The sequence below is a fragment of the Dendrobates tinctorius genome, unplaced genomic scaffold, assembly GCF_039654945.1.
Source record: "Dendrobates tinctorius isolate UK_male_01 unplaced genomic scaffold, ASM3965494v1 ptg000097l, whole genome shotgun sequence".
Classification (NCBI taxonomy): domain Eukaryota; kingdom Metazoa; phylum Chordata; class Amphibia; order Anura; family Dendrobatidae; genus Dendrobates; species Dendrobates tinctorius.
In genome coordinates, this window is record NW_027361765.1 from 16027304 (window position 1) to 16051472 (window position 24169).

At 44.3% G+C, this 24169-nt stretch overlaps 1 protein-coding gene across 1 annotated transcript; it reads right to left on the bottom strand.

Moving 5' to 3' along the window:
• Positions 1–800: 800 nt before the first annotated feature.
• Positions 801–2721, bottom strand: LOC141098999 (uncharacterized). The gene is made up of 2 exons (XM_073587046.1): positions 2407–2721; positions 801–2295 (listed from the first exon to the last, which is right to left on the bottom strand). The coding sequence occupies exons 1-2, from the start codon at positions 2613–2615 to the stop codon at positions 1023–1025; spliced, it is 1482 nt and encodes a 493-aa protein (XP_073443147.1). The 5' UTR covers positions 2616–2721; the 3' UTR covers positions 801–1022.
• Between the last annotated feature and the right edge of the window lie 21448 nt (positions 2722–24169).

Genomic DNA, 24169 nt, shown 5'->3' on the forward strand with positions numbered 1-24169 from the left:
TGACTCTCAAGTTTTCAAACTGTCTGCCATGGGGCGTAAACTGTATGGAAACACCTTCCAGTTCCCACCACCTAGACCGCTGCCGCAAACATCTGGTCCACCTATGCCATTTGTCTGTGTAGGGGATGAAGCCTTCCAGCTGTCAGAACACCTTTTGAAACCGTACTCTAGCAGAGGATTGACAAGACCAAAACGCATTTTTAATTACCGCCTCACAAGAGCAAGAAGAATGGTTGAATGTACCTTTGGTATTCTGACAGCCAAATGGCGGGTCCTATTGACTGCGATCAACCTCAAGACAGAAACTGTGGACGAGGTGATCAAAGCGTGCGTGGTACTCCACAATTTTGTTATCTGCAAGGAACCCATTTCCATTGAGGACACCTCTGAAGAAACCACCTTGCAAGATTACCATGACATTACCACTAGAAGTTCTGTGACGGTTTCAGTAATGAGGGACAATTTTGCACTATACTTTATGTCACCTCAAGGCAGAGTACACTGGCAGGATGACAGAGTGTGAAAGATTTGTGCCCAACCAAACTTGTGTACCTTCTGTACCAACAGTATATACCTTTGCCAACCAAAGTTGGCTATCTTGTCATGGTCTCTATTTTTAGCTTTAGGCCACAGGTGTGTACCTGGTTGTGTTTTATGCAAAGTATTTCACCTTTTAACAAAAGTTGTGTACATTGTTAGGAAATCACCAACAATAAACACAACTTTTTATTTGAAATACTTTGCTTCAAACACAACCAGGAACACAACTGTGGCAAAAAGCTAAAATTTACCCACAGTTATATACCTAGTTTTGAATACCATTTCACCTTTTAAATACCCTGTATTTAACCTTTTTCGCCGCAGAAAGAAATGACAGACAACCAGTGTAAAATAATTTAACTTTTATTGAAAAATGTTTTTTTTAGTAAACTTTTTTAAAATTTTAATAAACTTGTTTAATAAAACTTTGAAACTATAAAACTGAAACCATAAAACTGGTCATTTTTATTTAAATACACACATTATAAATCTGTGTAGTGTGTGGTGGAAATACTGCTGTAGGGGCTGCGGGACACTTCGACACTGGGAGTGTGGAGAGAGGACTGGGATCGTGGTGGGGAAGGAACAGTTAGAGGTGAAGGTGTGGAAAAAACTACAGAATGGGTGGACATGTGGGAAGCAGAAGAGGTGGTGGGTGGTGGAGTGGAGGGTTGGGCAGGGACTGTAGGAGCAGATGATGTTGATGGCAAGTTGTATGGGGAAGGAGTTTGGTACGGGGCAGGTTGCTGGAAGTGGGGAGATGTCTGGTACGGGGCAGGTTGCTGGAAGTGGGGAGATGTCTGGTACGGGGCAGGTTGCTGGAAGTGGGGAGATGTCTGGTACTGGGGAGGTTGCTGGTACTGGGGAGTTTGCAGGTACTGGGGAGGTTGATGGTGCTGGGGAGGTGGATGGTGCTGGGGAGGTGGATGGTGCTGGGGAGGTGGATGGTGCTGGGGAGGTGGATGGTGCTGGGGAGGTGGATGGTATGTAATAGGAGGGGGAGGATGGAAAGTGGCTGGAGGTGGATGGTATGTAATAGGAGGGGGAGGATGGAAAGTGGCTGGAGGGGGTGTAGATGTAATAGGAGGGGGAGGATGGAAAGTGGCTGGAGGGGGTGTAGATGTAATAGGAGGGGGAGGATGGAAAGTGGCTGGAGGGGGTGCAGGTGGAGGAACTACTGTGGTGGGAGGAGGAGGTTGGGAGGTAACTTGCTGGAGAGCAGCGTGGCATGAATGCATTACATGCATCTGCTGGGCAGGAGAGAGCGTTTCCATGCGCTCCACAACAGACCTGAAAAAGGTGTGGTTTGGCGAAGATCTTGCTTCTGAATGCATGGTTTGCAGAAGTGTCTTCACCTCCAGAATGCTGGAGTTGATCTGCTGATAGCCTGCGGAGATTTGCTCTGACAAGACTTTTAGACAGTTCTGGAAAGATGCATTCAGATGCAAGAACTCTGGCGCATAAGTCTTTTCCTGACCCCTCTGCCGCTGCCGCCCAGTACCCGCAGGTGTACTAGAGGTGGCAGGGGCAGAAGGGTGGGGTAAAGGGAAAGCGATCTCCTCACCAGCAGCTTCATGTAATGTAGGCGGCCACGATGCTCCTGTGCTGGTGGATGGGACAGATGGGTCGAATGTGTGGGAAGGCTGGGAAGGTGCAGATGTACCGGGGCGGTCGAAGTGTCCCTCGGTGCCGGTCTCCTCAGGGATCGCCTCAGAAGGGTCCAATCGTGCAGGCTCCCGAGTGCTGCTCACCGTGCTGTGGAATAAAGAGAAAAAAAAACAATTAAAATACTGACATGGTATGGCCCTGGCTGAAAAAAAAATTTACATCTGACATTTTTTTTCACATGTGGTGTGTAATATTTACCTTCTGGTGACCATTGTTTCCCGGAGGAACGACAGGGCTTCTGCGTACTTGTTCCTGCGTCCTCCAGATCCACTCGGGGCCCGCATCTCTTTATTGAACTCCTTCTTGAAACGATCCCTCACAGACCGCCACCGATTCACAATTCTGTTCCCTGAAACGAGAAAGTGGTTAGTATACAACATCAGTGTTTCACAAACTCCAGTCCTCATGGTCCCCAGGGGTCATGTTTTCAGGATTTCCATAGTAAATAGAAATCCTGAACACATGATCCGTGGGGACCACGAGGACTGGAGTTCGGGAGACACTGGTTTACATCAAGCAACCGGTACTGTATATACTTACGCTCTGTAATCTGGGCCCGAACATCGAGGTCCTCCCAGCGGCCCACAAGGAGCGAACAGATTTCCTCCCAGAGTCGTCGGGTAACGATAAGGTCAGCGTGGCGGCGGTCAGCCATATTCCAGAGCGGCTCCCTTTCTCTGACGAGATCGATGAGGTGGTCCACATCGAGTCCTCCATCCTCACCGTCAGAGTCGGGAGCACGCTGTGAAGGCTGTTAAAGAAAAAGACAAAAATAACATAATTAGCCTCCACATAAGAAATGAAATAAAAAGTGCAAAAAAACAAAGCAAAAATATTTATACTTACACGCTGGTGACCGCCGCGTTGCTGTCGCCGATGACCCTGGGAGGCACTGCGAGGACCTCTTGGCCGAGCACCAGATTGGGAAGACTAGAGAAGAAAACAAAAAATGTTATGTCTTTGGATGTAGGCATTTGTTTGCTGTGTGTGGTCTGCAGAACATTGTTTTCTATGTGTTGTGTGTAGTGTGATGTTGTGTTTCTGCGTTTGATGCAAAAAACTTACCAATTGTGAGCCCACTCCAGGTGTCTGTCCACCCCTTCCTTCTTCTTCTGGGAGCTCCTCTTCATCTTTTGATTCCTGTTTTGAAATAAAAGGCAATGAATAGACATATATTACAGAGAAGATGGATTTTGGAAATAAAAACTTACCGTCAAACGCTGACGATGCGAGGGAGGGCTCCCAGAAGATGATGTGCTGTCTTCCTGGTGGCCACACTCCATGCCTGTGGGTGGTGTTCCAGCTGCTGCCATTGCTGCTGCTGCTGCTGCATCTATTGGGCGGCTGTTGAATAAAGAGAAACAAAGGGACAATGAATATCTTGATATTCAATAGCCCTAGTTTGGAGGAATGGGTGATTTGATAATTACCGTCTCTCATCTGCTGCTGGCCTCCCCTCCTCAGCATGTTCTATTTGCTGCTCCATTTGGGGTGGTGGTGGTGCTGATGGTGCTGCAGTGGTCTCCTGCCTTCTCCTGCTTCGCTTGGTTGCTTTCTTGGGTGGCATGTTGGGTGTGGCTGTGGGTCCCACTGTCTTGCTTTTATATATGTCTTGTGGGCAGAGCTACTGAGCATGCTCAGACCAAAAAACCGGATCCGGCGCATTGCGGCGCTCATAGGCTTTCATTGTGTGAAAAAGCCGGACGCGCCGGATCCGGCGTGTCCGGCTTTTTTGCCGGAGACAAAAAACGTTACAGTAGCCGTTTTTTCCAGACGCCGGATCGCGACACATTGCCGGATCCGGCGAAAACCGGATGAAACGCATGGCCATCCGGCGCGATCCGGCGCAAATGCAAGTCAATGGGGGGGAAACCGGATCCGGCATTGCATTTCGCCGGATCCGGTTTCTGTCAAAAGCGCCGGATCGCGCCTGACGCCGAAAACCTGATGTGTGAAAGAGGCCTAAGATGCCCTTTGTAACCATCGGACCCCCGCAATGAGAATTGCGGGTCCTGATGGTTACCATGGTACCCTGAGATCATGTCATAACCCCAGGGTACAGTGGACTGTGAGATCCAGCTATAAGGTAAAATTGGGGACTCATGACAGCAGGTTTGCCACACCCTGTCATGATTTGGCAGTCTGCAGTCACATAGAGAGACTGCAGACATTTATCCCAAGGCTGGACAGCCACTAAAATAGCTTTATACAAATAATAAGGTGCTCTTTATGAAATTATTAAATACAATGCAGCTCAAGCCATGATTACTGTAGGGGAGCTTGTTATACAAACAGACTAGGGCTTTAAATAAGCCCACTACCTCACCATCTACACCCTCCCTAGGCAGCAACTATGGCAGGAGTTTGCTTATAATTTCATAATACTAGGTAGTTTAGTAATTAGGCTCCCAGTGCCATCTCCACTTCTTCAGCTCCACATATTCCCCTCTCCTGTCACATTCAACCCACACTAACCATGACATGCCTGAAATTAATTAAAATAATAAGTTCCATCCACCCTTACAGATGAAGGTTGCAGGAAGGCTTAAGGATGGCACTGGTTATTTCTCACACAACGCGCGGTGGGTGGTGGGCACAAAGACTGTAAGATAAGTTCAAGGACAGGCAGTGTCTCAGCTCAACCTAAGGTGCACACTAGGACCCAGAAGAAGTCCAGTGTGCGTAGATCAATTAGAGCACACACATGGGGTGGAGCTAACTACAACACTTCCAGCCTATAAGAAGTTTGTCAGGTCAGCACCAGCCTTCACCATATACTACATGGACTAAGACTCTACGATTGGCTACTCTGCAGTGTACAGAATCTCAACCAAACAGGTAACCAGGGATTTTTCTGCCCTTGTCTCTGACACCTCAGAATGCCGCCTTCTGTCTAATGACAATAATACAAAATCCCAGCAGCAGAGATCATAACACTCGTGGTGCATACTAAGTAATCTACACCACAGACAGGCATTAGCCCATGGAAAACTCCAATACCTATATAAACAAACCAGAAAAAAGGGAGTCTATATCCAAAAATAAAATTACTTCATTATTTACTCACAAAAGACTGTATAAAATACATAGACAAAAGTGAACAACCATGAATATGACAATGCGTTACAAAGAGACTAAGGTGGAACTATGTGCAGGGTTACTAACAGCAAGCAAAGTTATCATGTATAAAGCAAGTGCCATTATATTCAAGAGGCCCCATGGACACTAATTAGCATAGGTGTAATAATCCCCCAGTAAGGTGTGAATTTCTAATTAATCCCCTGCTAATAGTCCCCAGGTCATAACCTCCAGGTCATTGCTCACCCATTTGCTGTCATGAACACCACACACTACGCCCCAACGTGCGTTTCGCGTGGGCTTCTTCCGGGGGCTGTCTAATGACAGCAGCGGCCGTGGGTCTGGGTGTGTCATGCAACGCAGCCAAGAGTAATGGCTCCCTCTGTCCCCAATAGGTACTCTAATAGCTTAAAGGGGTTAAACAAAATTTGATAATCAAATTGTATCCACGGTATCAGTATCAATGTTCCCACTGTTTCTTTATTTCAGTATAGCTAATGTTTTATACTGCAGACCTATTTTTACTGAGTTGCACTTTTCCTTTATCTCTACAAAATAAGTTATAACATTGACATTCAGTGTAACCTTATAATATCTCTGATTCTGTTATTTCGCAGTCAAAGAATTGTTAATTAAAGAGAGATTTGGTGACCAAAATAAGTTTCAAGTGACAAAATAACAAAATGAGCACTTTTGGAGACTGAACTAAGATATTCTGAAGACAGCGGGATGCCTGCCTGCAGAACAAAATCAAGCAGAACATCAAGCCTTATCTCTCAGTAGGATTCCTTAAATGTAAAACTTTATTATCCATGAAATCCCACTGTTAAATGTGGAGAATAAATATGTAAAGTGAACTTTTTCCATCCATAGTACAGGCAACGTTATTTGAAGCAGCTCTAAACTGAAATATTTTTACACTTACCCATTTTCCTTACGAATCTGAAAAAACCCTGTCTGCAATTGAGATTCAGATTCGTCTTTTGTCCTAAGTCACATTTCACGGTTTGTTAAAGGGTCAGTAGTGACTTGCAGGATTGCTGCTTCCAACAGGTGGTGCTGTAGAGCTCAAGTCCCCTCCCTCTCTGAAGAGGCAATTTGCATATTAAATTTCCCAGAGGAGAATTGTATAGCGAATAAGTCTGCTTGCCTTGGCATGCCAGAGAAGGTATGTCACTCTCCACAAGGACAAATGTTACCCCTTAGACCTCAGTTTAGAGCCTTTAACCTTGCCAAATCAGTTATCATACTTTGCACTGACGAAAGGCAGAAACATTCTGTCTGCAAATGGAGATTCTGATTTGACTTTTGCCTTAAGGCCGGGGTAAGACTTGCGAGAAACTCGGACAAGTCTCGCACATCAATACCCGGCACTGCCGCCGGCACTCTGATCGGACCGTTCAGTGCCAACTAGAATGCATCCCGTGTGAACAGAGGCCACAAGTTTGCAGAGCCATTCGGGCCCAACTGCACCCTGAAAGAAATATAAAAAGTGCACAAAAAACATATCAATATATGTAAGATATAGGTTGATATTAAGGCCTTAATACGGAAGCTGGCAAACTGCGTCAAAGTTCCTTACACTTGCCAGTCCTACTCTAACATGAAAGCCTCAAAAAGAGGAAAAAATCCTCCAAAAAATTCAGATACAAACCAGACAGGCCTAAATGCATCTGCACTAATACAGGGTGCAGCGGACCAAAGTAAAATGGCACTTGGCAGCCCCCCTATATGGTGTTACTAAGAGCTTGTGAACCAGAAGCCCTGCATTCCCTGTGTGAACACTGCCACATGCGGATTATTTCTTCTGCACTGGTGTACCACACGGCCAATCCTTGATTGTAGGCTGGCTGTTTCATTTGGTATTTATACACCTGTGCAGCTTCCATTTTACTTTGGTCCGCTGCACCCTGTATTAGTGCAGATGCATTTAGGCCTGTCTGGTTTGTATCTGAATTTTTTTGAGGATTTTTTCCTCTTTTTGAGGTTTTCATGTTAGAGTAAGACTGGCAAGTGTAAGGAACTTTGACGCAGTTTGCCAGCTTCCGCATTATGGCCATAATATCAACCAATACCTTACATATATTGATATGTTTTTGTGCACTTTATATTTCTTTCAGGGTGCAGTTGGGCCCAAATAGCTCTGCAAACTTGTGGCCTCTGTTCACACGGGATGCATTCTAGTTGGCACTGGGCAGCCCCCCAATATGGTGTTACTAAGAGGTTGTGAACCAGAAGCCCTGCATTCCCTGTGTGAACACTGCCACATGCGGATTATTTCTTCTGCACTGGTGTACCACATGGCCAATCCCTGATTGTAAAAACATGCAAAACACAAGCCGCGGAGACACCATCACATGTTTCTCAACGCAAGCAATGACTAGCCAGGTCTTTCCCCGGGAAGGAACGACCACGGGAAGGGCAGTCTCCAATGAAGGAAACCACCTATGCCAAAATATGGTATCCATCCACAGACAGCTATTTCTTTTTTTTTTTTTTTTTTTTAAACCATTCAAGTTAGTTATAAACAACTCAATGTAAGCTCATCAACTTAAACGTCGTTGTTTCAACTCTCATCATCATGGTTCATATTTATTTTAGTATAACAAACCAAGGGTATACACAAAGACATCCTAAACATCAATAAACATCACTAAAATTCACTGATATTTGATCAGGTGCTGCCATTTTTTAAATTTCCAGACACCCTCTGCATCAGAACCACCACCGCCTTCGCTGTCTAATTTATAAATCAAGTATAATCTAGAAAGGATCAGCCCGACACACTTATTCACAGATACATGCTTCTCTTTGAAAATTCCTAAATTCCTCACATCCCACAAACTCTGCATCACAAAAGTCATAATTAACGATAGGATTCTATTTTTCACACAACCACATGCACCAATTCCAAACATTGCAACACGCCAGTCAATAAAACTCACGCCCGCTAACTCCTTACACAACCCACCTACACACTGCACATGTAATCACAGTCCCACATAGTATGCCACACAGCCTCCCATCCACCACATCCTTCCCTCGGGCACACATCCGTTCTGGTCAGACCTCGTCTCCTCTGAACCTGTCGCACAGGCAAAATATTGTGCAAGGACATCCATACAATATCCTTTTGTCTATTAGACATCCCATGCATTCCCAAACTCTTCCATGCAACCGAAACTTCATTCCCTCTCAACCCCACAATATTACATTCCACGTCATTCTTACGTATTATTTTCATCACATTCTTAGCCATAATAAAATCATTCATCGGCACACTCAGTAAATCATGCTTCCTCACAAACTTCTCAATCACCTCATACCAGACCGGACACTGGAAAGCAACAGGCACTCTAGCACCCCTCTTTCTCCAACATAAGCCATATAACATCCAACCAGCAGAATAACTTGCCATATACCCTCCCTTATTTCCTTTATTCAGCAAAATAACAACAGTTTTGATATACTGAAGCCCCAGAAAAATCTCAATATTTGGAAAGGCCATGCCACCATGGTGACACGCCTTGAAAAGACTCTCTCTCTTAAGTTTCTCTATTTTACTGCTCCAGGAAAAAGTAAAAACTAACTTTTCCACTCTTTTTATTTTCCTACATGATGGTGGAAACACTGTTGCAATAAAAAGCAAAATCGGAAGAATCACCGCTTTTATGACCAAAATCTTACCAATCAAGGTCAAGTCTCTCAGTCGCCAAAAATTTAACTTACGCTCTATGCGCAATCCACACTCCTCCCAGCTCTCCTTTCCTTCCAAGTCCTTATTAAATAATACTCCCAGCACTTTGATAGTACCCTCCTCACACTTTACCCCCTCCATTTTAACCCTGTCATCCCCAAAACATTTAAAACTGCATTTATTCCAATTCACTCTAAAGCCAGATGCACCACAGAAAAACTCCAGAAGCAACTTAACCCTACTCATAGACGCAACACTTTCACTCACAGCCACAACATCATCCATATATCCAAGAACTTTCACATGCTTCCCACCACTCCCAGGTACCAGCACACCTCGCATCATTTTATCACGTCTCACCAAGCACAACAGAGGTTCAATCACACATACAAACAAGACAGGGGACATGGGACACCCCTGCCTTACACCAGACTTAATATTCACTTTCTCACTCAACCACCAATTAACAAGAAACTCACTTGACACACAATCATACAAAGACATTATCCCATTCACAAATTTTTGAGGAAAACCCATTCTCTCCAGAACTTTAAGCAAAAACACATGCAAGACCCTATTAAACGCTTTCTCAAAATCAATTGACAGAACCATACACTTCCGTTTCCTTCCCATGCAGTCTCCAATCAAATCCCTTAATAGCAATAAGTTATCACTCATACTTCTTCCAGGCACAGCACACACTTGATCCTCATCCACAACACTACCAATCACCTCATGCATACGATTCGCCAACAATTTGCTATAGATTTTGTAATCTGCGTTCAGCAAAGTTATAGGTCTCCAATTTTCTAAACACTTTCTCTCACCTTTCTTATGCACAAGCACAACCACCCCCTCTTTCATTGATTCACACAACCTACCACTCTCCCACATATACTTACATATCTCAGTCAAATCAGCACCCAGAAAATACCACGCCTTCACATAGAATTCTACCGGCAATCCGTCTTTACCTGGAGTCTTATTCTTTTTAGCACTCTTCATCACATTTTCTACTTCTTCCATAATTACGACCTCATTCAAAATATCACATTCTCCACTATCCAACTTGTTCTCTAACCCATTCAGCACTTCTGAAACAAGACCAGAATCAATCCATTTTTTATCATATAACTTACTATAGAACCTATTCACCTCCTTTATCACATTCTCACATGACACACACAAACCGTTCCTATCCAGGATTTTATCCATATCAAGCTTTCTCCCATTCATTTTCTTAAAAAAGAACCGGGTGCACTCTTCATCTTTCTCAAGATCTTCTATTTTGGTGCAATAGATGATTTCTTTCCCTTTTTCATCCATAACACGCTTTAATTCACTCTTTGTCTCAGTCAGCAGATCAGACACATCCATCCCACTTTCTCCACACTTCCTTAACCAGTCTAAGCGCCTGTTTAAATCATTAAATCTACTCCGATAAATAGCAACTTTTTTATAGCCCTACTTTTTGAAGAATTTTTTGCAACACACCTTAACCCAATCCCACCACTCCAGTACACACGCAAAATCCCTCTTACATACTCTCCACTCTTTATACTTTATTTTTAATTCATCCATCACATCTTCATCTTCTAACAATCTTACATTCAGCTTCCAAACCCCACCCCCATACACACGGTCATCAATCACACTAAACACACCTCTCAAACACTCATGATCAGAAAAAGGTACAGCATTTTGTTCAAAATTCATACACAACATATTTTTGGAAAACAACATTTTATCTATCCTGGATGCAATACCACCCCTATCAGCATGGTACGTTGGCGGTGGTGGGATGCCAAATTTCAGAGCAGCAGCATCTAGAAGGGAAAAATCAGAAATAAGATTGGATAACTTTTTACCAGTTATGTCACAATTCCCTTCTGTGGTGCAATTAAAGTCTCCAACTAAAACTATAGGCATTTTGCCCAGAAGAAACAAACTTAATTTTTCCAAAAGAGCCAGATGCTCCTTTTTCCTGTCATGTCCTGATGGATAGTACACATTAATAATTCTAGCCCACCACCCCCTATAACTAACATGTGCAATTATACATCTACCCACCTCTACCACCGTATAGCTATCTAAACTAATCTCCCTGTTACCCATTAATATCCCTACACCATCATTCCTATTAACACATGAGCCAGACCATACATGCTGTCCGTAAGGCCAGTCCTTATCGCTTGGCACGTCCACAATCCCACATTGCCGAAGACAAAAGATGTGAGCATTCATCTGTTTAATATAATCTAGAACGATTGCCCTCCTGAATTTGGATCTAATTTGCCTGACATTCAGGGACGCAATGCCCCCAACCAGCTTTGGGAGCAATAACATGACTGTTATTTACATGACGACAAACACGCCACTTCCTCTTCAGCCGTTTTCGTCTTCCATTTGGAACTGCAACTCCTTGAATCTGTTTATGTCTGCGGGAATGCCTAAAAAAGCATTGGTGTCAGGAGAGAAGACATTCTGAGGGTAACTACGTTCACTTACCGGACTTAAACCAACTTCACCGGGGTCTGCCCAATCCGTTCTGGGCTTCTTACAGGAAGTTCCAGACTCCTCATCCTCAGAGGACCTCGTAAGAGTGAAGTCACCTTGATCTCCACAACTGGCCAACTCCTCCTCAGTAGCAAACCAAGATACACTGGGGGTATTGCCAAAAGTACCTTCCAACTCCCCCTCCCCACAGACATCAGACTGATGAGGGAGCTCACATTCAACATCAGTAGCTTCCAAAACTGCCACCTCTGGGCTGGGAGACTCTGTTTGGGGCAGGGCCTCCTCATGTGCATCCATGATTTCAGGTTCCTCAATAAGTTCCGGGTCTGAAACCTGTGGAATGTCAACAACAGCAGCAGGGGGTGCAGCTGCCCCACCTGAGACCTCAGCGTAAGACCTAGGACTGATCCTGGCCTTACAGTCCCGATACTTATGGCCCTCCTCACCACAAGCATTACACATAACAGGATTTGTGCAGTCTTTGGCCATATGGCCAGAAGCATTGCAATTCCTGCAAGTTGGCATCTCCTTGCAACTATCCTGGGTATGCCCGAAATTTTTACACCTCCTGCAATACATCGGGGCATCTGGAAAGAACAAAAAAACAGTATTTTTCCCAATTGAAAAATTAAGAGGGGGGTAATGGATGCCTCCCGGGCCTTGGGGATCCATCCCAAATCTCACAAAAAATTTGTACTTCCCGGTCCAGAGCCCTTCTCCATTCAAGACCCTGTGGGAGTACTGAACATAAATGCAACGTCTTTTCAAAAATAAAGCAATGTCCTCCAGGGAAACAAAAGGGTTTTGCATGAAAACTACAAGTGGGATATCTCCCTTAGAGTACAGCACAGTAAAGCTGCCATAGAAGATAGCACCAGTACATACCTGCCTTCTCTCCTAAACTCCTGCAGGCATATTATATCGGACTTCCGAATCTTCAGGATGTCATAAAACACCATGTTGACCAAATATCCCAGGGAAAAATGCAACTTCTTATCTTCAGCGATGTCAATCCTGAATCCATTTTTGACCCGGCTATCAGAGAATTGAAGTCGGACTCCCATCGTCCACAACTCCAAGGATTTCCTCCCTGAAACCTCCTGGCTATCTCCCAAAAGCAGCGACTGGCTTTAGCCACTGAAGTGGCGATGCCGGAAGGCCAAGAGACAGCACTCAATGTATTCAGGAAACTCCGCACCTCATCAGTGTGGCTAGTAGGAGCAATGCCTAGTAAAAGACTGTGAAAAATGAGAATGAATGAACTCATGGAGATCAACATCCAACACTGCGGAGACACCATCACATGTTTCTCAACGCAGTGATTCTAGAGCAATGCCCCCATCCTTTATGGGAAATATGCAAAAACATGCAAAACACAAGCCGCGGAAACACCATCAAATGTTTCTCAATGCAAGCAATGACTAGCCAGGTCTTTTCCCGGGAAGGAACAACCACGGAAAGGGCATTCTCCAGTGAAGGAAACCACCTATGCCTTTTACTAGGCATTGCTCCTACTAGCCAGTTACCTACTCCACACTGATGAGGGGTAATACCCCGAAACAGCTGTCTGTGGATGGATACCATGTTTTGGCATAGGTGGTTTCCTTCATTGGAGACTGCCCTTCGCATGGTCGTTCCTTCCCGGGGAAAGACCTGGCTAGTCATTGCTTGCGTTGAGAAACATGTGATGGTGTCTCCGCGGCTTGTGTTTTGCATGTTTTTGCATATTTCCCATAAGGGATGGGGGCATTGCTCTAGAATCACTGCATTGAGAAACATGTGATGGTGTCTCCGCAGTGTTGGATGTTGATCTCCATGAGTTCATTCATCCTCATTTTTTACAGTCTTTTACTAGGCATTGCTCCTACTAGCCAGTTACCTACTCCACACTGATGAGGGGCAATACCCCGAAACAGCTGTGTGTGGATGGATACCATGTTTCGGCATCGGTGGTTTCCTTCATTGGAGACTGCCCTTCCCGTGGTCGTTCCTTCCCGGGGAAAGACCTGGCTATTATTGCTTGCATTGAGAAACATGTGATGGTGTCTCCGTGGCTTGTGTTTTGCATGTTTTTGCATATTTCCCATAAGGGATGGGGGCATTGCTCTAGAATCACTGCGTTGAGAAACATGTGATGGTGTCTCCGCAGTGTTGGATGTTGATCTCCATGAGTTCATTCATCCTCATTTTTCACAATCCCTGAATGTAGGCTGGCTGTTTCATGTGGTATTTATGCACCTGTGCAGCTGCCATTTTACTTTGGTCCACTGCACCCTGTATTAGTGCAGATGCATTTAGGCCTGTCTGGTTTGTATCTGAATTTTTTGGAGGATTTTTTCCTTTTTTTAAGATTGCTACTTCTAACAGGTAGCGTTATAGAGTTCAAGTCCTCTTCCTCTCTGAAGAGGCAATTTGCATAGTGCAGTAAAAAGGGTATTTTGGCTAAAGAAATACGCTGTGGTTTGTAGTGACCACTATGTCCGCTAGGGGGCGCTGTGTGGGTGTCCCAGGACGGGCCTACAGGCATATCCATTGTGGTAATGGGTATGGGATGCTGAATGACCGTTATGTATCCCAAGGTAGGTGGCCTTGGGATGGAAGCTTGAATATGTGTGTTGATCAGCAGAGGCACTGCTGATCTATTGTTACACTGTGTCAGCGAGAGCTTTCCAGGTAACTGGTGAGACGGGCGGACCCAGCTACCTACAAACCCACCTAGGGGCGGTGTCTAGAACACCTTAGTAGAGTGTATGAATGCTTGTAGGACCTGTGATGAGGTCATAGCCATGTGACCCGGTGGGCGTGGCTATGGACCATATAAGGTGGCCAGGGTAGGTCACATGAGAGAGAGCACATGGATCTGATTGGGCCATGTGGAAGGTCCCGGAAGGCCTAGGTGGAGGAAGGTGTGCTACCTTCCTGAAGACCACGTGCTGAGGCTGCTGACCCAGTGAGGCCTATGTATATTGGCTGTATGTGAGGAGGCATAAGCCTCCTGTGTTTTGCTGAGGCTCCAGAACTGAGCCTGAAATAATGGACATTTATGCTTGCTTTCACCTGAGCTATAGGCTATTCCTTGTGTTATGTGCTGCTTTATGGGTTATGAAGCAATAAACCCTATGAACTTTTAAAGGAACGTGCCTCCTGATTGACTCTCGTTGCTCTGGAGAGAGTCGAATCTCTACAGCTGGTATCCTGAAGGTAAGTAAATCTATAACTACTACAAATAGAGTGGAACTAGAAAAAACGTACACAAGGTCAAAAAAATTAGTAATATGGACATCATATGATGGAGTCCTCTATTTAGAAATATGCTGAATAAGAGCCTAGTGGCTCAGTGGTTAGCACTATTGCTAGAGTCCTGGATTTAAGGTCTGTTTCACATGGTATCAGAGATATTGTGTCTGTGTGTCCTTGTGTGTAGAACGTATGGCACATGTGTGGCAACCTTGTGCCGCTCCTGTGTGCCGCATAAAACCCACACGCACCGTCACCTGAGATGCAGCGGTACAGTTAGAACTGTTCCCCGGTGCCAGGTGCTGAAGAAGGCTGTCATCATTCTCCCCTGCTCTGCCGGTAAGCAGGTGAGAATGATGACAGTTGTATTCAACTGATAACCTAAGCACTGTGGGAAATAGACACTGATGCTGAAGTCAGTGCAGTTCAGCCCGGCTGGGAACGCAGCCTCAATGACCTGCAGTAACCTCGATGAAGTCAACGCCGGTCACTTATTATTCGCTCACAGCAGCTCATTCACCAGTGATTCTCAGCCTGGACGGTCGCATTTTGGCACCGTCGAAGTTGGAAACTATTTCTCCCTCAGACATGGATCACAGCATGGGACATAACAATGGACAGGTGAAGGATATTGTTGTTTTTTTATTTTTTATTACAGGAGATGAGGGATTCAGTGGAATTAGGCATCAGGTGTGTTTTGCTTTATTTCAAATAAAGGACTTTATACTTGCTGTGTCTTTATTTACCATATAACGATAAGATTAGTAATTGATAAGTGTCTTATAGATGCCTCTCCATGGGCTTGATGTCACCAGGCACCACAAAGGCCACATCAACCTCACAAATATGAACCCAACTTGCCACTGCTACAGGGCAAGAGGGAACAGCCAGGCAAAGCTCCAGAATTGGCGCATTTAATAGATGTACCTTTTCTGGAGCGGCTTGTAGGCTGCTATTTATAGGCTGGGGGGTCAATTTCCATGTCCCCTTACCAGCCTGAGAATACCAGCCCCCAGCTGCCAGCTTTAGCTTGGCTGGTTGTCAAAAATGGGGAGGACCCCCACACCATTTTTTTTAATTATTTATTTAAATAAGTTTAAAAAATAGCATGGGGACCCCTCTATTCATGATAGCCAGCCTTGCTAACACTGACAGCTGAGGGTTGCAGCCCCAAGCTCTCAATTTTGCCTGACAGGCTATCAAAAATACAGAGGGATGAATACTCTCATCAACTGCTGCCTGCTGTGACTGTTATTAGCGGCAGCAGGTGTTGGATGATGGGAGTAGTAGTCCCATGAGCTGCTGTCTGCTGTTGCAGTTATCAGTTGAATATAACTTTGATCATTCTCCCCTGCTCGTGCTGATCGCCGAGAGCTTTTTTGTGATAATTCAAAGTGGTAAGTGTGTAGAAAACCAGTCACTGCTCATCACCGACCCATTACAATCCCAACAGTGAAACATGGTGGTGGCAGGATCACACTATGGGGGTGTTTTTCAGCTGCAGGGACAGGACGACTGGTTGCAATTGAAGGAAACATGAATGCAGCCAAGTACAGAGATATCTTGGATGAAAACCTCTTCCAGAGTGCTCTGGACCTCAGACTTGGACGAAGGTTCACCTTCCAACAATACAATGACCCTAAGAACACAGCTAAAATAACAAAGGAGTGGCTTCAGAACAACTCTGTGACCATTCTTGACTGGCCCAGCCAGAGGCCTGACCAAAACCCAATTAAGCATCTCTGGAGAGACCTGAAAATGGCTGTCCACAAACATTCACCATACAACCTGACAGAACTGGAGAGGATCTGCAAGGAAGAATGGCAGAGAATCCTCAAATACAGGTGTGAAAAACTTGTTGCATCATTCCCAAGAAGATTCATGGCTGTACTAGCTCAAAAGGGCACTTCTACGCAACACAGCAAAGGGTCAGTTATAAAAGGGGGCGAGCGCGCTATCGGGGCTTTTGGCGGGAGGAGAGCTGACCTGAAGGGAGAAGGTTGACTCCGTCTCCACACTGCCTGACACAGCTTACAGAGAGGTCAACCACTTTCCTCTTCCACACATGCTGAATGTGTGTTACCTGACCGCCTATTACCTCAGACTGAAGTCCATAGCTGTCCTCGCAGATCGGTATCCCCGACTAGGTCTGACATGCTCACCACCGCTGAGCCTCTTCACCACCCTGTACGCGAGGGCACGTCTGTGGCCTGCGCTTCCACACTACGCATTCAGTGTCAGAGTGCTTCACATGTTCCCCTTTGTGTACCAGGACTGAGCGTCTTCACTGGGAAAAGCCCAGGAGCACTGTTTCAGGACAGGGACTGTGCAGTAACTTTATCCGGGACCATTTCAACGCTATCGCAAAACACCTTTGCCGCAATCGAGGACTCTTCCAAGCTTCCTCCATTTAAGAGCTACAAACTGATAAGTGTACACATTTTATTTGTTGATTTTTCTCTCTGCAAAGTGTTTACTGCGCATTGTCTGTGTACTGTGTACTGTTTTACCATTGTTAATCCCCGCACTCCCTGTTAAGAGCATAAACTGCTACTTTTAACCTTGCATAAAACACCTGTTAACTCTTGGTTTGCCTCCTGCTTGTCACTGCATCCCGCGTTCCTGCTAGCATCTTATACTTGGCGTAGTCGACAGGAGATGCAGTCTAACAGCACGGAGGTGGCAGACCTAGCATTTGTGGGTGGCCCCAGGTCCAGTATCTCACTAGGGGCGATGTTGTCTAGTTTGCCAAAATTCTCACCATGTTATGGAGCTGGACTGAACGCATATGGGGCATGATGAGAATGCATCCCGTGACTCCAGCACTGGAAGCCAAAGTGGCTATTATGTCGTTAGATGGGGAGGCCAGAGATTCGGTTATGTTAAGGGCCCCCAGGGAGCATGATACTTTTAATAAAGTACTCCAGATATTATAAGAGGCTCCCTAGCCTTACTGAAAGAAACACTCTGTCTCCAGAGACCTTACGGATTCTTCGCCAGTGGGAACGTCTGCAGATGAAGAATGGCTTACTCTACCGGAAAATACAACTGCAGTCAGAGTCGGGAGCCTTCTGGCAGGTTATAGTCCCGAAAAATCTGTTGTCCGAGATCTCCATTGAAGCTCATGAAGAAGGAGCACATTTTGGCCCCGAAAAAACTTTTCAGTGGTTGCATCGTTTCATATTCCGTCAACAGTTTTAGGGGGAAGTGGAAGAATCCTGTAAAGCTTGCCGTCTGTGTGAATTAACTAAACCACCAGAAGAGAGACCCCCCATGCATACTAACGGCCCCACTGGAACTATTGATGATAGACTATCTAACCATCAGGCCGGCCCACCAGGGATACGAACATTGCTTAGTGATGATAGACCATTTCACTAAATTTGCTGACGTCACTCCCACACGAGATCAAACTGCAGAGTCAGCTGCCTATGCAATCTGTAAAAATTTTATTCAAGTTTGCGGCTGTCCTAAACGAATCCACTCAGACCAGGGAGCCTGTTTCCTAGGAAAAGTAATGGAAGAATTACATTGGATGTATCGAATAGATAAATCATGAACCACTCCGTATCATCCCCAGGGAAACGGCGCCTGTGAATGGTTTAACCGTACTTTGATACAAATGTTGAGAGCCCTTGAGGAGGACCGAAAAGCCTGATGGCCTGAATATGTTTCAGAACTAGTCTGGGTGTACAATAATCGAGCGCACCGTATCACAGGGCACACGTCCTACTCTCTCCTATTTGGCCGAGCTGGAAAAAGTATCACCGAATTAGAGTTGGACCCAGAAGAAGGAGGACCACAAACTGTGGTACCCTCATGGATCCAGGAACACTGTCATCGCCTACAGACATTGCATAGATTGGTACACACTCGTCTACAAGAGTTGGAACATGATGACAGAACCTCACCGCGAGCAACGGATCTACAGCAGGGAGACCGTGTTCTGGTAAGAGAGGCATCCACGAGACAAATTGGTACATCGTTGGGAGCAGGTTCTGTACTGGGTTAAGCGGTGAGTCAATTCCGAGGCTCCTGTGAATGAAATCCAAAAAGAGGGGGAAGAGGGCTCTCCTACTCGGATAGTGCGTTGAAATATGCTCCGACCCTGTCTTTCAAGAGATCCTGTACAGGTCGAAGAAGAATCAGTGCCCCAGAACCGATACCTGCAGGAACAGTCGAAGAAGAGGATGAGGAGAATGATGTCGCGAAAGCTGAGGCTCTCGAAGAATGTGATACCGAAAGTACAGACAAACCAGGGCTCTCTTTAAACCAGCCAGATTCTACTACTTCAGAGGATTCCACTGCTCCCTCCACCTTACGACGCTCCGAACAACTGCTGGCAAACCTCCCAATCGTTATGAACAGGAGCAATTTATTTGGCAACAACAAGTTCAGCCGGAGAAGAGAAACTCATGTGGCTCTCGGAAATCCTCGCCCGTGGAATGGTAAGCAAAAGGAGTGAGGGAATGTAGGAGGATGGACCGAACTAGGGCTACTTCATGTGTCTCTGGGCTGGAACTGTCGGGTCTGTCACCATCGTTACTGGGGGGAAACTTTTCTGACCTGGACAGACCTGAGCATCTGACTTTAAGGGGCGGGTCAGTTATAAAAGTGGGCGTGTGCACTTTCGGGGCTTTTGGCGAGAGGAGAGCTGACCCGAAGGGAGAAGGTTTACTCCATCTCCACACTGCCTGTCACAGCTTATAGCCAGGTCGACCGCGTTCCCTCCTCCACACACACTGAATGTGTGTTACCTTACCGCCTATTATCTCAGACTGAAGTCCATAGCTGCCCTCGCAGACCGGTGTCCCGACTAGGTCCGACACGCTCACCACCACTGAGCCTCTTCACCATCCTGTATGCGAGGGCGCGTCTGTGGCCTGCGCTCTGGGATCCGCACTCAGTGTCAGAGTGCTTCCCCATTTCCCTTCGTGTACCAGGACTGAGAATCTTTGCTGAAAAAAGCCCAGGAGCACAGTTTCAGGACAAAGACTGTTTAAAACAACCAAGAAACAAATGTTACAATGCCACCAAATAAAGGGCAACAGGAATACTCAAAAACCATATACCATACAGCGAAGAACAGAGTACAAAAACCTGTTTAGAATATCATAAAAATTCCAATTTTATTAATAATACATGTAATAAAAAATTACTTTGGACAACAAATTGTTCAAAATGCGAAAGACATGAACAGTGACAACGTAAGTGGTATAAATAGTTAATATTAGGACTGGGTATATCAGACCCCAATAAGACAATAAATAGATATTGTACTGAAGTGTCTTCAATATATATAAGGCCACTTATATGGAGGAGAGTTTAATGGGTTAAATAGAATTCACTCAATATCGGTAACCGACTATAAACATCATGACTCGCTCCAAATCATTAAAGTGCCATAGCGCAATCAAGAGGAGGAATTCTTACCCAAATAATTCCAAAGATACCACGTACACAGCAGCCCCAATGTGTGTTTCGTGTGGGCTTCCTCAGGGGGCTATACTAGTACTGTGTGTTCATCTATATATATATATATATATATATATATGCCCATACAGCTGTTCCCAGTTTACATCTAACTTCGGCGCATGTCAAAACGGAGCCCGAACCGGAAATGATGTCGCTCCCAGCATCCAGCGCGGCGCACATAGTCACAAGGCCGCCACCATGGCAACCGTGACCAATACACCGCACTCCAAGGACGCCAGAAGCGATGCTCTGGATCTCATGTGCCGCGGACATGCGCACTTGGACATTAGTGAGCGCTCCAGGATATCAATACGGCGCATGTAACTGTGATGTGTGCGCCAGAAATAACATCACCCCCAGGCCTCCACCATGACACATCAGGTAAGTATATTGTTACCAAGGTAACAAACAACCAGAGATGCCTAAAGGATGCCAGCAGTGATGCTCCAGATCACACAAGGCATAGTCATGCGCACCTATCCAAGGAGACAACATACTGGACAGCAGGGTCGATCCACCATTAAACTGTATACCTGCAACACGGTACCACAATTTTATTTTGCATTGTACATCGGAGAGGATTTTAAACAGACATATGGTGTCCATGTATGTCCATATATCATATCAGGGTATCAGCATCAGGGCATACAACATATAAAAAACTAGAAATAAGAAAAAAGATAAAAGTGATAAGTGAAAAATAAATTAAAAAATAATTAAAAAAACACACAAAGATTAAAACCAAGTCTAAAGAATGACACAAAGCTTAATTGCTCATTCAAGCCATTGGAACCATTGTCCCTAACGTTGCAATCCATTTACATTCCCTCTGGGTTAAGGACCGCTTATAATCTCCTCCTCTAATCCCCAACCGGATCTTATCGATCCCACATATTTTCAAATCCCCGGAATTACACTTATGCTTTTCCCGAAAGTGTCTAGGGAGAGTCTTCAAAGTTGTTATATCATCCACCTCACGTGCTGCCATGATTTCTCTTACATGCTCACATGTTCTCACCCGCAATTCTCGTGTCGTCAATCCGACATAAATCAGGGAACACGCATGTATGCTATTAGTACCTGATATAGTCGGAACTTGTCCTGAACTACATTAAACATACCATATACGAGCTTTGGGATTTGCATTCAATTACAGTCATCTAAAAATATATTTATAAAAAGTAATAAAATGAGACTGGCATTTAGCGAACAAGACTAATGAGAATAGAAATGAAATGGTTTGTTTTTAGTATAGTACAAGGGGGCCATAGGGAATTGGATAAAATCTACTGTATATTGCTTGTTCAGTATTCAATTAAATAAGGGCATGTGGAGTACAAGTTGAATAAAAATGATAAGTGGTTAGAAAGTAGCTCAACTTGGCATGATATTCATTTTTCAAACCATTTTATTCGACTAAAGAAGACCTGTCACCAGGTCAAAAGTGTCAGCTTTTGGTCAGTTTTGTTGATATGGGCAACCCTGTGATTAACAACCCTCCTTACATTTTTGCACTAAATAAAAAGGTCCATATTTTTTTAATCACATGGTGAATTTAAAAAAATAAAAAAAGTAAAATACAATTTTGGCCTGATGTCAGGATCTCTTTAAAGAGGAATAAATATGAATGTCTGTAAAATATGATTTTGTGTATGTATCTGTTTATCATTGACTGGTTGCTAGTAGAAGCATGGGAACCCTAAGGGTATGTGCACACGTTGCGGATTTCTGTGTGGAATTTGTTGCGCGGAATCTGCATCTCTTAGCAGAATCTGCAGGTCAAAATCCACGCATTTTTATGCGGATTTTGTGCGGATTTGGTATGTATTTTTACACCTGCGGATTCCTATAATGGAATGGGTGTAAAAACGCTGCGGAATCCACCCCCTGACGGAGGCTAAGGGCCGAAACACGTGTTGGGGAGGGCGGCTGTCCAGACCAGGTGCATTGTAGCTTGTAAGTTATACCTTATACTTACCATACTCTTTGATGTCTAACGCAGTTTTCAGAATTTTTCCTGGTCCAAGACACAAACTATGCATATACTGACACCTATTGGTGCTATTGGGTATTATTCCCATTATTCATGTGGTATATCTATGCAGTGACACATATGGTGTTCACTATTTTTGCACTAAAATTGCACTTTAATACTTATATATTTTTTGCACTTTAAAGTATATACGTTTTCTTATTTGTATAATTGTGATGTACACCTATAGGGAATTGATATACAATTTTTACTAATTTGTATGCACCTTACTTATGAATATATATTATATTGGTTTTTAAAAAAAAAATTTTTCACTGTTGAGATATATATATTTGTTAGCACCATTTACTGCAATAGTATGCCCTTATGAAATGGATAGTACTGCTCTCTTATGTATATTTTTATATTATAAAAACACTGATGCTTTGCTACTTTTAAAATACCTCAAGTACCTTTATTTATAAAATAATAAAGTATATATATTTTTACATTCAGGACTTATGGTCAATGTGTTCTTGTGTGTTGTGCTGTGTGCAGTGATTTGACTGTCCTAGCAATTATAATTATATAATCTGTGGGGTTATCAGCTGTAGATGCCACTGGGTCTGCATGTATCACTGTGTGATTGCTGCTGCTAGTTTTCCCCTGTTTTCCTTTGTGTGTGGTGTTCTGGAATCCGCACAAAGAATTGACATGCTGCGGAAAAACAAACGCTGCGTTTCCGCAGCATGTGCACAGCAAATTTTTTTGACCATAGAATAACATTGTACTGTAAACCACTAGATGAAGAGGGGATGGGAGGAAAAACAGCAGACAAGAACATGCAGCAGAAGGACCAACTAATCAAGGATACTAGATGTGGTAAAGAGGACCCAAGACCGGGTACTCAGAAGGAAGCTAAGAAAAAGGAAGCAAAACTTCTTTCCTGCATGCTGACCAACGCAAGAAGCCTGACCAATAAGATTGAAGATCTGGAGTTGGTAATGTATGAGGAAAAATACGACATAGTAGGAATAACTGAGACATGGTTAGACGACAGCTATGACTGGGCGGCTAACATGCAAGGATATGATTTGTTTAGGAGGGATCGTAAAAAAAGGAAAGGGGGTGGAGTCTGTCTATATATAAAGTCCACTTTAAAGCCCACACTAAGAGAAGATATACAAGAGGGAAATGAAGAGGTGGAGTCTCTATGGGTGGAGATACAAGGAGGGAAAAGTAATAAAATCCTCATAGGGGTTTGTTATAAGCCACCAAATATAACAGAAACCACTGAAAATGTATTACTGAAACAAATAGACCAAGCAGAAAATCACAATGAGGTGATTATTATGGGGGACTTCAACTACCCCGACATAGACTGGGAAACCGAAACCTGCGTATCTCAGAAAGGAAACCAATTTCTGTCAGTGACCAAGGATAATTATCTGACACAACTTGTGCAGGGCCCAACTAGAGGGACAGCACTTCTGGACTTAATTTTAAGCAACAGGCCAGATAGAATAACAGAAGTACGAGTCGATGGGCACCTAGGGAACAGTGACCACAATATAATACAATTCCACTTGTCCTTCAGTAAGGAGCCCTGGAATGGGGTTACGAAAACGCTGAATTTCAGGAAAGAAAAGTTTGATCAGCTTAGAGAGGACCTTCACCGAATTGATTGGGAGAATGTCCTCAAAAATAGGAGCACAGAAAATAAATGGGAAATATTTAAATCAGTTTTACACACCCACTGTGAGCTAGCCATACCGTACAGAAATAAAAGGGCTAGGAACAGGAGATCACCAATGTTGCTAAATAAGGATGTAAAAACGGCAATAAATAACAACAACAAGGCATTTAAGAAGCTAAAACAAGAAGGCAATGAAGAAGCATTATAAAGTTATAGAGAAAAAAATAAAATGTGTAAAAAACATAATACATTTAGCAAAAGTGGATACTGAGAGACTCATTGCTAAGGA

What these genes read in the sequence shown, in the direction of transcription:
- LOC141098999 (XM_073587046.1), bottom strand. Translation starts at nt 2,615, where the DNA reads ATGAGGACTGGAGTTTGTGAAACACTGATGTTGTATACTAACCACTTT. An exon ending in GAAACAATGGTCACCAGAAG is followed by an intron (nt 2,296 to 2,406) that starts GTAAATATTACA and finishes TTTATTCCACAG; the next exon opens with CACGGTGAGCAGCACTCGGG.